General features: G+C 40.2%; 1 pseudogene and 1 gene segment (V, D, J or C); both read left to right on the top strand.

The window, feature by feature from the left end:
- LOC101003069 overlaps window positions 1-19,471 on the top strand; it is a 41,409-nt pseudogene that overhangs the window by 6,396 nt on the left and 15,542 nt on the right.
- LOC101002377 lies at window positions 1,581-18,192 on the top strand. The segment is given in 3 exon segments: window positions 1,685-7,466; window positions 7,570-7,721; window positions 17,787-18,192. Coding segments are annotated over 3 exon segments (501 nt in total).

Genomic DNA, 19,471 nt, shown 5'->3' with positions numbered 1-19,471 from the left:
TTAACATGGGAATTACTTTCTCCTGTCTGGCAGGTTGCCCATATGAAATGTGAATAAGTATCAACTGTCACATGGACAAATGACAGTTTTGCAAATGAAGGTACGTGTGTGACATCCATTTGCCATAACGCATTAGGACATAGACCTCTGGGATTAACTCCTACCTCCTGAGTGGGCAGGTGTAGGACTTGACACTGAGGACAGTGTTGTACAATATTTTTTGCCTGTTTCCACGTGATATCAAATTTATTTTTTAATCCTGTTGCATTTACATGAGTCAGGGCATGAAGTTCTTGTGCTTCCATGAAGGCAGATGATACTAGCAAGTCAGCTTGTTCATTTGCCTTAGTTAAAGGCCCTGGTGAATTAGTATGTACTCAAATATCAGTAATATAAAATGAGAAATTTCTTTTTCTTACAGTTTTTTGTAACGGATTAAACAACTGATTTAACTGATCATCCATACTATATTTGATTAGGGCTGTCTCGACATCCTTTGTAGCCTGTACTACATATGCAGAATATGAAACAATGTTAATAGGCTGATTAAAATCTTGTAACACTGAAATGACAGCAACCATCTCTGCTCTTTGAGCTGAGTGATCTTGAGTTTCAGTGACCTGTTCTTTTGGCCCGGTGTAAGCAGCTTTTCCATTGCTGGAACCATCAGTAAACACCGTCAGAGCATTTTCTAAAGGTTTATGTCTGGTAATTTTAGGTAAAATCCAAGTAGACAATTTTAAAAACTGGAAGATTTTTGTTTTTGGGTAATGATTGTCAATAATTCCCACAAAATCAGTAAGACCAATCTGCCACGCAGCAGAATTGATAAAGGCTTGTCTAACCTGTTCCTTATTTAAAGAAACAATGATTTTTATCTGGGTCACTTCCACACAATTTTACTATTTGTAGTCTTGTCTGACCAATTAATGTAGCCATTTGATCTAAGTACAATGTAAAAGTCTTAATTGTACTGTGAGGAAGGAATGACCACTCCACAAGATCTGTGTTTTGAACAATAATACCTGTTGAAGAATTTACAGTAGCAAAAATCAAAAGTTGGAGTGGAGCTAAGTGATCTATTTACTTGTGCAGACCAAATTTTTTCTTCAACTAATTCAATTTCTTTAGATGCCTCTGGAGTTAATGTTCTTTTACTATTCGAGTCTGGATCTCCTCTCAAGATAGAGAACAAATTTGACATGGCATAAGTAGGGGTGCCTAGAGTTGGCCGAATCCAAGTAGTATCTCCTAGCAATTTTTGAAAGTCACTTAATGTTTTTAATGTGTCTTTTCTTATTTCTATTTTTTGTGGTTTAATTTTTCTTTCCTCTACCTGCATTCCCAAGTAATGAAAAGGAGCGGAGGTTTGAATCTTACCAGATGCTATTGTCAGCCCCGCGTTTGCAACCTCTGTCTGCAGAAATGTGTAACAGTCAATTAATTTGTCTCTCATTTCTGCAGCACACAAAATATCATCAACATAATGAATGATGTCACAGTCACAGAAACTTGTCTCTAACTGGCTGAAGAACTTGGGCTGCAAAGTCGACAAATAGTTGGACTATGGTATTCCTAGTGAGACTTTCCACTGAAACCTGGTGGCTGGTTCTTTATTATTTATGGCTGGTATAGTAAAGCAAATTTTTCAAAATCCTGTTTTCCAGGTAGATGGTAAAAAGCAATCCTTTAAATCAATTATAAATAAAGGCCAATCTTTGGGGATCATGGCCGGAGAGGGCAGCCCAGGTTGGAGAGGCCCCGTAGGTTGAATTACTGCATTAACGACTCTTAAGTCAGTTAGTATGTGTCATCTGCCAGATTTTTTTCTGAAATATAAACACAGGAGAATTCCAAGGTGAAAATGAAGGCTCAGTACATCCCTTTTCTAATTGTTCCTTTGCTGATAATGTAAAGCCTCCAGCTTTTGTTTTGGTAGTGGCCACTGATTTACCCATACAGGCTTTTCTGTTTTCCAAGTTAATGGAATGGGTTTTGGAGGCTCTACAGTGGCCACTCCTAAAAAGGATGCCATATTCCTTTTCTTTCTGAATTTCCCTCAGCCTCAATTGTGACTTTAATGCCTTCTCCATTCTTCCCTAGTCCTTTGCCAGGTTGATATCCCATTTTAGCCATGATTCTTTGACTTGTGGGCTGTATAGGGAGACTGGAATAGTAATCTCTGCATGCCACTGTTGTAACAAGTCTCAGTCCCATAAATTAATTGGAATATAAATAATCATAGGCTGGACTGTACTCTCTTGATTATCAGGTCCTAGACAATGTAAAATCATGGCACTGTGATACACTTCTGAGGCGGTGCCCACACTGACAAGTCCTGTAACAGGCTTTTGTTTAGGCCAATTTTTTGGCCATTGATTTAAGGCAGTGATAGAAACATCAGCCCCAGTATCCACTAATTCTTCAGCTGCTTTCCCTGAATAGTGACTGTGCACACAGGTCTATTCTCTGAGACCTGACTAGCCCAGTAAGCAGCTTTTCCAGCAGGATTGGTACTTCCAAACCCTTCTATTCTTTTTGTTTTGCTATCCCCAATTTTAATATAAGGCAAAAGCAGTAATTGAGCAAGTCTATCGCCTGGATTGGCACTCCAGGGCACAGTGGAGCTGATCACTAACTGAATTTCCCCTTTATAATCTGAATCAATTACCCCAGTACGAATTCGGACTCCCTTCAGATTTAGACTTGATCTTCCTAAAATAAGGCCTCCCGTCCCTTCTGGCAGTGGGCCATATACCCCTGTAGGAATCTTTTGTGGGGGCTCTCCAGGGAGCAAAGAAACCCTTTGAGTAGAACATATATCTGCTGCGCTGCCCGCTGTGGCCGGGGACAGCAGTTGTATTGTTGTAATTGGCTGACTCCCTGAGATGGTGATATTTGCTGTGGGGGTTGTTGTCCCTGAAAACCCTGAGGAACAAATGGCTGAATCAGAAACGCCCCACTTTGTTGCAGGACCTGAGGCTGGCCCCTCTTCCCGTTCCAACGATGGTTGCCCATTTTTATCAAATTTAGAATGACATTCCTTAGCACAATGTTTTCCTTCCCCACATCTTGGACATAGGTCAGTTGGCTCTTTATTTTAACTCTGTTTATTTAAGACTGGTCAGTTCTTTTTTAGATGACCGATTTGACCACAATTATAACATTTTCCCCCAAACGTTCTAACTTGTCCTCCTAAAGCAATGCCTGTAATTGCTTGAGCCATTAGCATTGCCTTATGCATAGTTCCTCCAATCCCATCACAGGCCTTCACATATTCTGTAATTACATCAACTCCTGCTGGAACTTTTCCTCTTAATGGTTTTATGGCCGATTGAAATTCTGGATTTGCATTTTGATAAGCCATTATTTCTACAACAACTTTTCGGGCATTATCATCTGCAATAGATTTTTGAACGGCATCTTGCTACCTTGCTACAAAGTCTGGATGTGGCTCTTTAGAGCCTCGTCTGATTGAATTAAAAGAAGGGCAGGTGGTTCCTGGGTCCTGAATTTTTTCCCAGGCGCTGAGGCACATAGCCCTTAGTTCAATAGCCTCATTCTGCATTACTGATTGTTGGTTAATAGTGCTCCAATTTGGACCTGTTCCTAGCAATTGGTCTGCATCTATATTAACAACAGGATAAGTGACCTGATTTTTCCGTACCTGTTCTTGTACTCCATCCATCCACCGGGTTTTAAACTGTAGAAACTGAGAGGGTGAAATGGAAGATTTAGCCAAAATTTCCCAATCATAAGGAATAAGTCTATTTCCATGAGCAATGGAATCTAATAATGTTCTCATATAAGGAGAGTTGAGTCCATGTTGTTTAACTCCTTCCTTCATATCTTTTAACATTTTCATGGTGAAAGATTCATATCTAGGCTCAGTTCGGGCAGACGCTCCTGCTTGACTCCCTTTCCCAGCCGGTATCGGTTGTAAAGTTACCCAGTACTGCCATGCCTCCAGATCTCCCTGTTTTCCGGCAGTATCAATGGTTTCATGCAGTGTACTACCTTGTCCACTAGGTGGTGCTGTGGGATCAAACGCCGTCGCCGTGGGTTGCTGATACAGTCCCTGCTATTTGGCACAGGACCCACCGCCTGAGATCTACACTGAACCTCTGGAGGCGGCCGATACTGAAATTCGGCTGGCAGCCAGTACTGATAACCTACCGGTGGTTGGGTTTTATTTTCTACCGACTGATATTGTGGATACTGTGTCCGGACGGGCATTGCCGGGATAGAAACTCTATCCTTTTCTACTTGATATTCTCTCGGGGTTTGTACTTGTCTAAACTGCATTTGAGATTTTAATGTCACAGGCATCTGAACTGCGGGAGGAGGAGTTGATGGCCATCGTGGTTTCGACTCTGATGGCCCAAATAATTCTGGACCTCCTTCCCTCAATTTTGATGGTTCAGGATATATCACCTCCTGTAATTGATTATAGTCAACATTTTGCATTGATCAAGCCATTACCGGCTCTGCTACATTTTTACAATGTGAAATTTCCATTCCTTTCTTGAACTCTGTCCCTGCCTCTTCACAATCTATTACACAGCTTTTAGGGGCATCAGAAACTGAAACGCTATCTTCTTCTATTTGAAACGGTACTAAAGTTGCTTTAATGATGGCCCAATCATTCCATACTGTAAGTGGGATGATTTTACCTTCTCTACTTGCTTGTTTTAATTCTTTGCCAATTTGTTCCCAATCTTTTAGATCTAAAGTTCCCTGTTCTGGAAACCATGGGCAGAATTGTTCTATTGTGTGAAATAGCATAATTAGATTTTCTGTAGAAGCTTTAACTCCCCCTCTTCCTAAGAGAACTTTAATGAAGCTGAGACAAGAGGCATATTTACTTTCAGTTCGCCCCATTGTTACCCTGGATTCCCCTGAGTGCACAAGCTTACCGCAAGGCTGACCGTGGACATACTCGGGAATCTCTCGTCGACTGTCCTCAATGCTCACGTTCTTAGCGTACCTTCACCCTAGAGAAAGGCACCCACATTCGGTGACAGATGAAGGGGTGGCCTGCCCCTCCACACCTGTGGGTATATCTCATCAGGTGTGATGAACGACTGAGAAAAGAAATAAGACACAGAGACAAAGTATAGAGAAACAACATTGGGCCCAGGAGACTGATACTCAGCATACGGAGGACCTGCACCAGTCTCTGAGTTACCTCAGTCTTTATTTATTATTTTCATTATCTCAGCAAGAGAAATGTGGTAGGAGAGCAGGGTGATGATAAGAAGAAGGTCAGCAAAAAAAATGTGAGCAAAAGAATCAATGTCATAATTAAGTTCAAGGGGAGGTACTATGCCTGGATGCGCACATAGGCCAGATTTGTGTTTCCTTCTTGCCCAAACATCTCAGTGGAGTAAAGAATAACAAAGCAGCATTGCTGCCAACATGTCTCATCTCCCGCCATAGGGCGGCTTTTCTCCTATCTCAGAAGTGAAGAAATGTACAATCGGGGTTTATACCTAGACATTCGGTTCCCAGGGGCAGGCAGGAGACAGTGGCCTTCTTCTAACTCAACTGCAAGAGGTTTTCCTCTTTCACTAATCCACCTCGGCACAGACCCTTTATGGGTGTCGGGCTGGGGGTTGGGCAGGTCTTTCTCATCCCACGAGGCCGTATTTCAGACTATCACATGGGGAGAAACCTTGGATAATACCTGGCTTTCCAAGGCAGAGGTCCCTGCAGCTTTTCACAGTACATTGTGCCTCTGGTTTATTGAGACTAGAGAATGGCAATGACTTTTATCAGGCATACTGCTTGTAAGCATTTTGTTAACAAGGCACGTCCTGCACAGCCCTTAAACCTTGATTCCATACAACACATGTTTTTGTGAACTCAAAGTTGGGGCAAAGTGGCTGGGGCAAAATTACAAATTAACCTCATCTTAGCAAAGCAATTGTTCAAGGTACAGGTCAAAATGGAATTTCTTATGTCTTTCCTTTCTACATAGACACAGTAATGGTCTGATCTCTCTTTTCCCTACATGAGTGTTTTTGTGTTTAGAGAATAATATTTATATTGTAAATATATAGCCATATGTTAGGCTCTTCAACCTCAACTTGAACTTAAGTGGAGCCCATTCATTAGGAATAAAGTCCCTGTATTTGAAGATTTCATAAATTAATAATTATCTTTTTTCAGTCTCCTTTCCTCCCTCTTTCTTTCACATACACTGACAAACACGCAGGTTCTATAACTAATTACCTGATATATTAAAGCAAATTAGTTCTTTTGCAACTTAACTAGTTTAGCTGCTGTTCATGTTGTTGTAAGATTAAGAACATGTTTCTCAGCTGTGTGCTTCTCTAAGCTGGGCAGCAGCTTTATTTGAAATACACAGAAACTGAAAATAATCTAAATATTAATCAGCAGCCTTATCAGTAAACAAATTGTGGAAAAGTCGTTTATTGGAATAGTACCCACTACTGCAATCAATTAGTGTTGGATACGATCAACAGCGTGGTTCAGTTCACAAGTACATATGATGAGTATAATTAATCAAATCACATACATGTGATTATGTTTTATAAACTGTACCCAGTGAATACTCATTGCAAGTTACATAGAAAAGATCCCTAACTGACTTCTCAATGGTAAGAGGAGGGAAGGTGGAGGAAGGGGAAATTGCAGGAGAAAAAGAAAATTGTGAGGCGAATTGATTTGTTTTCTCTGTGAATGGTGATGATTATGTCAGTATTTGTCAAATTGAGAACATATTAGGTGAAGATTATAATTTGCCAATATTACCTTATTAAAAATAAAAGTATAATTTTGTAGAAAAAGATTGAGAGAGAAAAATAATACAAGAAAAGCCATAGACTTCTGAATACACATGCAAATTAATCCTCAGTTTTTCTGTATTGTTTAGAAAAACACTAAGATACAACCAAATTATATCATGATATCATTATATTAAGAAGATTTTGTAAACCTCACTGGAAATTTCTTGCTGTGTCCTAGAGTTAATTTAGGGAGCAGTTGGATCCAGCCCTGAGAAACACAGGCCAGACACTGAGAATAGCTCTTACCAGATTGAGCTCTTAGACATGTCACATGACCCCTCCATGCTTGGGGGTTTACATTCATATCTGTAAATGAAGGAAAATTTGACTCTCAAGGAGCATAATTCATGTGCATCTAAAAGTAGACATGTTAATGAGAATTAATTATTTATGACATATAATCACTCACATCCACTCTGGGACACAGCCCACTCTGAGGCATCCCTTCCAGAACTCACTATATAGTAGGAGACATGCAAATGGGGTCCCTCCCATTGCTGATGAAAAGCAGCCCAGCCCTGACCCTGCAGCTCTGGGAGAGGAGCCCCAGCCCCGGGATTCCCAGGCGTTTCCACTCGGTGATCAGCACTAAACACAGAGGACTCACCATGGAGTTTGGGCTGAGCTGGATTTTCCTTGTTGCTATTCTAAAAGGTGATTCATGGAGAAATAGAGAGATTGGGTGTGAATGGACATGAGTGAGAGAAACAGTGGATATGTGTGGCGGTTTCTGACCAGGGTGTTTCTGTGTTTGCAGGTGTCCAGTGTGAGGTGCAGCTGGTGGAGTCTGGGGGAGGCTTGGTCCAGCCTGGGGGGTCCCTGAGACTCTCCTGTGCAGCCTCTGGATTCACCTTCAGTAACTACTACATGCACTGGGTCCGCCAGGCTCAAGGGAAAGGGCTAGAGTGGGTAGGTTTAATAAGAAACAAAGCTAACAGTTACACCACAGAATATGCTGCGGCTGTGAAAGGCAGATTCACCATCTCAAGAGATGATTCAAAGAACACGCTGTATCTGCAAATGAGCAGCCTGAAAACCGAGGACACAGCCGTATATTACTGCACCACAGACACAGTGAGGGGAGGTCAGTGTGAGCCCAGACACAAACCTCCTTGCAGGGGTGCGCGTGGCCACCAGGGGGCGCCCGGGACCCACTGAAGATAGGACAGGTCCCAGGTAGCTGAAGAGCAAGTCCATCCCCCAACACAGGTCTTCCGCTGTGCCTAAGGTCAACTCCTGCATGGGAAAATGTTTTGATTTCTGGCACTGTAAACCCATGTTTTTCTGCTTTGAACTTCATATAAATGGAATCTAACATAGACTTTTTTTTTTTGGTCATGGCTACTTTTGCTATATTTGAAGTTAATTCATGCAATTTAATGTATAAAATTAGATCAACATATTGTCATTTATTCAATTAATGAACTGACTCTGATATGAAACCTCAAAGTTTTCATCTATATATGGAGACAGAGAGAAAGGACAGAGATTTTATATCTGAGTCAGCCCATTAAGTAAATAAATGACAATACATTGATCTGTTTTTCTGTTGATGGACTTTAAATTTGTTTCCAGTTTATGAATACTGTAAGCAAAGCTGTTGCAAGTATCTTAACGTAAGTTTTTCTATGTTCTCTCATTTTTATTGGGAAAATATGAAGTATGCATTTCTTTATTATAAGTTTAATTTTTTTCACTTGTATTGAGGTATAATAGAAGATTTTTAAAAAGTATATATTTAAGGTGCTCCACTTGATGTTTTGATGTGTTGTTGTTCCGTTCTCACATGGCTAAAAAGAAATGCCTGAGACTCAGAAATTAAAAAAAATAAAAAGATATTTAATTGGCTCACAGTTTTGCAGGCTGTACAGGAAGTGCAGTGGCTTCTCCTTCGGGGAGAATCAGGAAAGTTAGAATCATGGCAGAAGACAAAGAGGGGCAGGCACATCACATGACCAGAGCGGAAACCACAGGAAGTAGGGGAGGTCTACACACTGTTAGACACCCAGATCTTGTGAGAACCCACGCACTGTAATGAGAACAGCACCAGGAGTTGGTGCTGAACCATTCATGAAAGACCCACCCCATGACCCAGTCACCTCCCACCAGGTCCCACTTTCAGAATTGAGGATTATAGTACAACATGAGATTTGGTTCAGGACACAGATCCAAACCATATCAGATACACATTGAAAAATGCTCATCATGGTTGGGGTAATTTGTATATCTATCATCTCATAGAACTACCATTTTATTTTTACTGTGTGTGTGTGTATGTGTCTTATGAGAACACCTAAGATCTACCCTTTTAGCAAATCTCATTTTTACAATACAGTATTAACTATAGGAACATTGCTGTATATTAGATCTCCAGGACTCATTCACCCTGCACAACTGAAACTGTAACCTTTGACCAACATCACCCGATTTCCCTCTCACAGGCCTGGGACCCACTATCCTACCCTCTGCTTTCAAGAACTTGGATAGTTTAGATCCCACATGTAAATGAGGTCATGAAGCATTTGTCTTTCTGCATCTGGCTTATTCCACTTAGCATCATGTCCTCCAGGCCCATCCGTGTTGTTGCAAATGTCAGAATTTCCTTGTTTTCAAAGCCAAATAAAATTCCTATTTAAGTATACACATTTTCTTTATACATTCATCCAATTTACAGTCATTAATTTATTTTACAAATCCACACTGTTATTTATAATCTTGCAATAAATATGTCTTTGGCAAAATAATTTTATTTCCCTTGAATATATAACAAGAAGTGGAATCAGCAGATGACATGATAGCTTTATTTTCAACTTGTAATCAATCACACCACAAAATGTTCCCTTTTTCCCACATTCTTGCTAACATTTGTTGTCTTTTTCATTTCTGATAATAGCCATATTAACTTGTGTGAGGTGATATCGCATTGTGCTTTTGATTTGAATTCCCCTGATAATGAGGAATGTTGAGAGCCTTTTCATTTATTATTAGCTATGTGTTTGTCTTCTGAAAACAAATCTATCCAGGTTTTTGCCCTTTTTTTATCAGGTCATTTGCTATTTGCTATTGAGTTGTATGGTTTATTTATACATTTGGATAGAACTTCTTGTCAGATACATAATTGCATATAGTTTTTCCTGTGCTTTGGTATTAAATTCAAAGAAATCAGTTCCGAATCAATGGCAGGAAGATTTTTTTTTCCTCCTTGTCATTTATGAGTTTATGTTTTCAGGTATTATACCCATTATTAGTTGATTTTTATATGGAGTTAGAGAAGGCTTAATTTTATTTCTTTTGCATATAGATGCCTGGTTGTTACACCATTATTGAAAAGACTGTCTTTCCTCTACTGTGTGTCCTTGGCACACAAAATCAGGAAGAGACACAATGACAAAAGAAAATATCAGATGAATATTCCTGATGAACATAGACCTAAAAGTCCTCAACAAAATACTAGCAAATGGAATCCAGAAGCACTTTAAAATACAATACATCATGATCAACTGGGCTTTACCCCTGGGATGCAAGGCTCGTTCAATATCCACAGTGACTGTGATTCACCATATACACAGAATAAACGCAAAAACCATATGATTACGTCAATAGATGCTGAGAAAGCTTTTGATAGGATCCAATATCCACTCATGATAAAAACCCTCAACAGACTAGCCATCAAAGAATCATACGTCAGAATAGTAAGAGCCATCTATGACAAACCCACAGTCAACATCATACTAAGTGAGCCAATTAAAACACTTGTCTTTATAAATTACCCAGTCTCAGGTGTTTCTTTACAGTGTGAGAATGGACTCATACAGGATCCAAATAGGAAAGGAAGTCAATCCGTCCGTCTTCGCTGATGATACAATTCTACACCGAGAAAATCCTAAAAACTCTGCCAAAATAATTCTAGAATAAACAACTTTATTAAAGTGTCAGGATACAAAATCAAGGGATAAAAATTACCAGCATTTCTAAACCCCAACCACATCCAAGCTGAGAGTAAAATCAAGAACACAATCCTATCCCACTTACAATATCCACAAAGAAAATGAAATGCCTGAGAATACAGATAATAAAAAAGGTGAAAGATCCCTACAAGGGGAACTACAAAACACAGCTGAAATAAATCATAAATGACACAGATAAATGGGAAAACATTTCATGCTCATGGATTGGAAGAATTAATATTGTAAAAATTGTCATACTGCCCAAAGGAATTCATGGATTCAATGCTATTTACATAAAACTATCACCATCATTCTTCACAGAATCAGAAAAAAAACTAATTGAAAATTTATATGGAACCAAAAAAGATCCTGAATGGCTAAAGCAATGCTAAGCAAAAGGAACAATGCCAGAGGCATCATGATACCGACTTTACACCATAATGTCATGGTAACAAAACCAGCTTGGTACTGGTACAAGAGCAGACATGCAGAAAAAAATTGATCAAAATAGAAAACAGAAATATAACAATTTAGTATTTTTTTAAGGGTGGCGAAAACAAGCAACTGGGAAAAAACACTCTATATTCAGTAAATGGTGCCTGGATAAGTGCATTCTGACAGACATGCAGAATGCAAGAGTGAAGGAGGCTGGGTAGCTTCTACCTAGATTTCAGATGTGTAGAGAGCCCTGCATGCCCAGGAACAAGCCTGCTGCAGAAGTGGAGCCACCACAGACAGCCTTCACTAGGACAGTGTCGAAGATGGGGAAAGATGGAGTTGGAACCCCCATTCAGAGTCCCCACTAGGGCACTTCATAGTAGAGCTGTGGGAATGCAGCCACACCCTCAAGATTCCAGAATGGTAGAGCCAAAGGCAGCTTGCACCTCAGCCTGGAAAAGCTTGTGGCACTTGACTCTAACCTGTGAAAGCAGCACCATGGGCTGTGCCCAGCTATAGGGATGAGATGCCTGAGGTTATTGGGACCGCCTTTGTCCCAGTGTGCTCTGGTTGAAGAACATAAAGTCAAGTGAGATTATTTTGTAGCTTTAAGATTTAATATCGGCCCTAATAGGCTTTAGGTGTGTGTGGGGGGGTGGGGTGCTGTTGGCCATCCCTTTCACCAATTTATTCCTTTTGTGTTGACAATATTTACCCAATGCCTGTGGCACTGTTGCACCTTGGAAGTAAATAATTATTTAAAACATTTTGCAAGCTCACAGCTTGGGGGAAGTTACCTTAAGGCTCACATGAGACTTTGGAACTTTCAGGTTGAGGTTGACCAAGTTAAGACTTTTGGGAACTATATATATTTTTTAAAAAGATGATTTTTGCAACCTAAGAAGGACATAAGATCAGGGGACACAAGAGTGAAATGATACAGCTTAGATGATTGTTGCCTGCAAATCTCATGGTGAAATGTGATCCACAGTGTTGGAGTTGGGGCATACTGGGAGGTTTTGGGTCATGGGGAAAGAGCTTTCAGGAATGTCTTGGTATCTACCCCATGGCCATTAGTAAATTATTTCTGTATTAGGTAGTTTGCGATCTAATTATTAAAAAGAGTCTGGCAACCCTCCAAATCTCTCATGTCTCCTGTCTTACCATGTGACACAGCCTGCTTCCTCTTTCCCCTCCACCATGATTGTAAGCTCCCTGAGGCCCTCACAAGAAGCAGATGCTGGTGCCATGCTTCTCACACAGCCTGCAGAACTGTCAGCCAAAGAAGCCTCTTTTTTATAAATAACTTGGCTTCAGATATTAATTTATAGCAATGCAAAATGAACTAATATACTGCCCAAAGCAATATACAGGTTCAATGAAATTTCTATCAAGTAACCAACATAATTGATTACATATATTTTTTTAAATCCTAAAATTTATATGGAATCAAAAAAGAGCCTAAATAGCAAAATAAATCATAAGAAAAAGAAACAAACCTGGAAGCACCACATTCCCTGACTTCAAATTACACTACACAGATATAGTAAGAAAGGCAGTATGGTACTGTTACAGAAAAAGAGTAATGTTATAGAATACAGAGCACAGAAATAAAGCTGAATACCTACAACCCATTGTTCTTTGAGAAAAATGACAAAAAATATACACTGGAGAAACAACCCTCTATTCAGTAAGTGGTGCTGGGAGAATTGGACAGCCACATGTAGAAGAATAAAACCAGACTTCCATCTTACCATAGACAACAATTAACTGAATATGGATTCAATATTTAAATGTATTAACTGAATCTATAAAAATACTTGAAGAAAATATAGGTGACAGTTCTCGGGACATTGGCCTAGGCAAACAAAATATGACTAAGACTTCAAAAGGAAATGCAATGAAAAAAAGTAGACAAACAGGACTCAACTGAACTAAAGATCTTCTGCAAAGAAAAAGAAATAATCAACTTGGTGAACAAACAGCCTGCAGAATTGTAGAAAGTATCATCTCACATCAGTTAAGATGGCTGTTGTCAAAAAAGAAAAACATGCTAACAAATGCTGGTGAGGACACAGAGAAAAGAAAACTCGTATGCATTGCTGGAGTGAATGTAAACTAGTACAGTCACTGTGAAGAGCAGTGTGGAGGTGCCTCAAAAATACAAACAGAACTAACAAATGATCCAGCAGTTCCACTACTGCATTTTTTTATATATATATATACTTTAAAATCTGGGATACATGTGCAGAACATGCAGATTTGTTACACAGGTATACAGGTGCCATAGTGGTTTGATGTACCCATCAACCTGTCATCTGCATTAGGTATTCCTCTAATTCTACCCTTCCCCTTGGCCCCCACCCCCACCTTCTGATATGCCCCAGTGTGTGATGTTCACCTCCCTGTGTCCATGTGTTCTCATTGTTCAACTCCCTCTTATGAATGAGAACATATGGTGTTTGGTTTTCTGTTCTTGTGATAGTTTGCTGAGAATGATGGTTTCCACATTTTCTCCAGCATCTGTTGTTTCCTGACTTTTTAATGATTGCCATTCTAACTGGTGTGAGATGGTATCTTATTGTGGTTTTGATTTGCATTTGTCTAATGACCAGTGATGGTGAACTTTTTTCATATGTTTGTTGGCTGCATAAATGTCTTCTTTTAAGAAGTGTCTGTTCATATCTTTTGCCACCTTTTTTGGGGGTTGTTGGGTTTTTTCTTATAAATTTGTTTAAGTTCTTTGTAGATTCTGGATATTAGTCCTTTGTCAGATGGATAGATTGCAAAAATTTTCTCCCATTCTGTAGGTTGCCTGTTTACTCTGATGGCAGTTTCTTTTGTTGTGCAGAGACTCTTTATTTTAATTAGATCCCATTTGTCAATTTTGCCTTTTGTTGCCATTGCTTTTTGTGTTTTAGTCATGAAGTCTTTGCCCATCCCTATGTCCTGAATGGTATTGCCCATGTTTTCTTCTAGGGTTTTTATGGTTTTAGGTCTTATGTTTAAGTCTTTAATCCACCTTGAGTTAATTTTTGTGTAAGGTGTAAGGAAGGAGTCCAGTTACTGTTTTCTGCATATTGCTTGCCAGTTTTCCCAACACCATTTATTAAATAGGGAATTATTTCAGCGTTGCTTGTTTTTGTCAGGTTTGTCAAAGATCAGATGGTTGTAGATGTGTGGCATTATTTCTGAGTTCTACGTTCTGTTCCCTTGGTCTATATATCTGTTTTGGTACTAGTACCATGGCGTTTTGGCTACTGCAGCTTTGTAGTATAGATTGAAGTCAGATAGCATGATGCCTCCGGCTTTGTTCTTTTTGCTTAGTTGGCTATACAGGCTCTTTTTGGTTCCATATGACATTTAAAGTAGTTTTTCTCTAATTCTGTGAAGAATGTCAGTGGTAGCTTGAGGGGATAGCATTGAATCTATAAATTACTTTGGGCAACATGGCCATTTTCACAACACTGGTTTTTCCTATCCATGAACATGGAATATTTTTCCATTTGTTTGTGTCCTCTCTTATTTCCTTGAGCAGTGGTTTGTAATTCTCCTTGAAGAGGTCCTTCACATCCCTCATAAGTTGGATTCCTAGTTATTTAATTATCTTTGTAGCAATTGTGAATGGGAGTTCACTCATGATTTGGCTCTCTGTTTGTCTGTTATTGGTGTATAGGAATGCTTGTGATTTTTGCACATTGATTTTGTATCCTGAATCTTTGCTGAAGTTGCTTACCAACTTAAGGAGATTTTGGGCTAAGACAATGGGGTTTTCTAAATATACAATCATGTCATCTGCAAACAGAGACAATTTGACTTCCTCTCCTCCTATTTGAATACCCTTTATTAGTTTGTCTTGCCTGATTGCCCTTGCCAGAACTTTCAATACTATGTTGAATAGGAGTGGTGACAGACGGCATCCTTGTTATGTGCCGGCTTTCAAAGAGAATGCTTCCAGCTTTTGCCCATTCAGTATGATATTGACTGTGGGTTTGTCATAGATAACTCTTGTTATTTTGAGATATGTTCCTTCGATACCAAGTTTATTGAGAATTTTTAGCATGAAGGCTTGTTGAATTTTATCGAAGGCCTTTTCTGCCTCTATTGAGATAATCATGTGGTTTTTGACATTGGTTCTGTTTATGTGATGGATTATGTTTATTGATTTGCATATTAACATATGCCAGCCTTGCATCCCAGGGATGAAGCCGACCTGATCGTGGTGGATAAGCTTTTTGATGTGCTGCTGGATTTGGTTTGCCATTGTTTTATTCAGGATTTTCGCATCATTGTTCTTCTGGGATATTGGCCTGAAATTTTCTTTGGTTGTTGTGTCTTATGCAGAGTCTTGACTTTTCTTTTTTTTTTTTTTTTTTTTTGAATGGAGTCTCGCTCTGTCGCCCAGGCTGGAGTGCAGTGGCGCGGTCTCAGCTCACTGCAACCTCTGCCTCCTGGGTTCAAGCGATTCTACTACCTCAGCCTCCCGAGCAGCTGGGACTACAGGCGCAAACCACCATGCCAGGGTAATTTTTGTGTTTTTATTAGAGATGGTGTTTCACCATATTGGCCAGGCTGCTCTCAAACTCCTGCCCTAGTGATCCACCTACCTTGGCCTCACAAAGTGCTGGAATTATAGGCGTGAGCCACTGCGCCCGACCAGTGTAATTCGTAATTCTGCAGTGGGAATACAGGAAGTGAGTCTGAGTGGCTTTCAGAAGTGTGGGCTCTTTTTTCTTTCCCAGACAGACACATTGGGACAGAAAGATTTCTGTGACTGTCCCCATTTTTGGGAAAAGGGATTCAAGAGAATATGAAAGCTCTTCATGATGTGGTTCTTTAGATATTCACACTGCAACATGTTGACCACACTCGACTTCAAGCAATCCAATATATACTTGTGTTTTTATAGTTATACCTTACATTTTACATGCCAGGCTCTGCTTCAGTTCAGCTCATACCCTGGCATTGTTACTCTCTACATGAAATTGCCTCCAGCTAGATTTCAGATTTAATGTTTGTCTTAAAACTTCGAGCATCTATAGTATTAAAAAATTTGCAAAATTCTGCCTTCTTGGCTTGTGTTATTGTTGATGTTATGGTAAAAAAAAATAAGTAAAATATATTCTTCATATATGTACATTTCCAAGCTGAGTAGCAGATTTTTTTAGTAAGACCAAGAGTAATAAAAGAAATATTTGTAAGCTGTTTAATAGAAAAACAAACTATTGTAAAATTGTTCACTGAAATAGTACACATCATTTATAATAAATAAATACCTGATACACAGAATAGCAAAGTAAAATATCTAAGTATTTATGTTGAGTAAAATAAGCCAAACAAATAAGAGTATATACTACGTTATTTCATGTTTATACATTCTTATAAGTAAAAATGCATTTAAAGTAATATAATGAAGATCAGTAGTTGCCAGGGGCGATGATAGAAGAAGGGAAGGGGAAAGGAGGAGGAATATTGCAGAACAAGAGGAAATGTTGAGAAGAATTCACTCGTCCACTTTCTTGATAATGATGACAGTTACATCATGTTTATTAATTGTGCATTAATATGTGAAGTTTATTATCTTTCAATTAAGCCTCATAAAATGTATTACAAGCAAACAAATGGAAACCTAGACAAGGAAAGAGTAACCAAAAGATACAAAAATATGTTAAATGTCAGAAGTACCTGAAAATTAGTGTGGCTGGACCCTAGTTCTCTCCATATTTTCAGGTGAGAGCTGGGGTGCGGCAACATCACACATGCTCTTATTACACAAAGTGGGTTCTGAAAACCACACTAAGGACATCCAGCTTTGTACTGAAGTTGGTTTAGGGAGCAGTCAGAGCCAGTGATGAGGAGCACAGGGCCAGATACTGGGGTTCACTCGTCCCAGACATGAGCTCCTAGATGCATACAGAGCCCCCTCCATGTGTGGGTTCACTTCCACATCCATAAATGGAGAAAATATTGACTCCTATAGAACATAATGTACACAAATATTTAAACAGGAAATAGGTTCATCAGAGCAAAGTGTTTATCACAGCACAATTTCATAATGTGGCATAATTTCCAAATAACATCATTATCAGCAAACTTCTTCAGAGCACGGTCTTTTTACAGCCTACTCCTCAAGCGTCGCACACTAGAGTTCGTTATATATTAGGAGACATGCAAATAGGGCCCTCCTTCTACTGATGAAAACCAACCCAACCCTGACCCTGCAGCTCCGAGAGAGGAGCCTTAGCCCTGGATTCCAAGAACTTCCACTTGGTGATCAGCCCTGAACACAGATTGCCAACCATGGAGTTTGGACTGAGCTTGGTTTTCCTTGTTGCTATTTTAGAAGGTGATTCATGGAAAACTAGAGAGATTGAGTGTGAGTGCATATGACTGAGATAAACAGTGAATATGCGTGGCAGTTTCTGACCAGGATGTCTCTTTGTTTGCAGGTGTCCAGTGTGAGGTGCAGCTGGTAGAGTCTGGGGGAGGCTTGGTACAGCCTGGCCGGTCCCTGAGACTCTCCTGTGCAGCCTCTGGATTCACTTTCAGTAGCTATGGCATGCACTGGGTCCGCCAGGCTCCGGAAAAGGGGCTGGAGTGGGTTTCATACATTGGTAGTAGTACCATGTACTATGCAGACTCTGTGAAGGGCCGATTCACCATCTCCAGAGACAATGCCAAGAACTCGCTGTATCTGCAAATTAACAGCCTGAGAGCCGAGGACACGGCTGTGTATTACTGTGCGAGGACATGGTGAGGGGAAGTCAGTGTGAGCCCAGACACAAACCTCCCTGCAATGATCCCCGGGACCATCAGGGGGCACCCGGGATACTGTGCTCGGGGCTGTCTCCAGGCCCAGTGCAGGTGCTGCTAAGAGCTGGCTTTTCTGTCTTGGTCTGGTGATGCCTCAGTGTCAAATTTCCCCAGGGAACTTCTCTAGATTTGCAATTCTGTACTAACATTTCATGTCTCTAAATGCAAAACTTTTTTTCCAATTCTGTTTCTGTTTTGTTTTTTGTTTGTTGTTGTTGTTGTTACAGAAGGATACATCCTCACCTTCACAGAAGCCAGAATGTCACTCTAGGGGCAGAAATAATCCTTTCGCGGTCAACAGGATGAGAGTTCTGAGGATGCCCCCAGAATCTGGAGAGTGTTTTCTATTTAGACTCAGGGCAGAGACCTCCATGGGAATTTCTGATTAGAACAGGCTTTGAGTTCTGATAGGAGCCAAGAGAGAGGCTCGCCCAGGGCCAGGGTCCTTAAAACCTTATGGTTTTCATGGCTATCACCCCTCGTCTTGTAAAACTAGGCACGTCTGACTCAGACTGATTCAGTTGACCCTCTTTTTGCAAATCCATTTTCCTTCTCTGTAGACTTGATTCTCACAGTCTACTTTCTTCTTCTCTTCCCTGAAAACAGAGGATGTGTTTTCTGTAGTGAAATTCCCAGGGCTTGGGTCTGCAGGAACTGGGTAGGCTGAGGGAACTTTCTCACTCACCATTGCCTGGACACTCCTGCTGTCTTCTGTGCATGGAGGCATTTGGAAAATGGGGTGGACATTAGCCAAGAAGGGAATAATACTAGTTTTGTCCAATGGAATACTGATGTAGCGGTGATATTGGGCTTCTCACACTGTCACATATTTGCACTCTCACCTGTGACTTTGAGGAGAGCTGAGGATGGACACTCCATTGTACTCTGAGCTCTGGGTAACAGTAATTGTAGGATCCGGCTAGGCATGCCGAAGGTCAATACTGCTGGCCATCGGGAAAGACGGGTTAGAATTCCTAATCTAGAAGTAACCAGAAAAATGGACACCCAGCAGCCCGTGCCACTGCTCTGCCTATGGAGTAGCCATTCTTTATTCTCTTACTTTCCTAACAAACTTGCTTTCATTTTACTTTGTGGATTCACCCCGAATTGGGACCCCTTTCTGGTAACATTTGTGTTATTATTGGTTTTCTAAACAGAAAAGTCCAAGAAGTGATGAAGATTCCCTGCATTTTTTAATAACTACATCCACCCCTTGGAGAGAAAATGCACAGGGGGTGGAATGAGCCTAGGAAGCTGAAGGCATATGATGGAAGCCTGTGTCTAAGTGAAGGAGAGAGAGAGGGTGGATTGGATGGAAGTTTCTTACATTGCTGTGCTGTGCAAGGAAGATGCAAAATATAATTAAGTCTTGTGCAAGTCAGTGCTACCTCTCAGGGAATCCTCATGACTCCCAGAAATGGCTCTGCTTAGGAATAGCTGTGGAGTCAGTCCTTTCATTGG

The sequence above is a fragment of the Papio anubis genome, chromosome 7, assembly GCF_008728515.1.
Source record: "Papio anubis isolate 15944 chromosome 7, Panubis1.0, whole genome shotgun sequence".
Taxonomy (NCBI): domain Eukaryota; kingdom Metazoa; phylum Chordata; class Mammalia; order Primates; family Cercopithecidae; genus Papio; species Papio anubis.
Note: the sequence above shows the minus strand (reverse complement) of the source record. Positions and strands in the feature narration are given on the sequence as shown.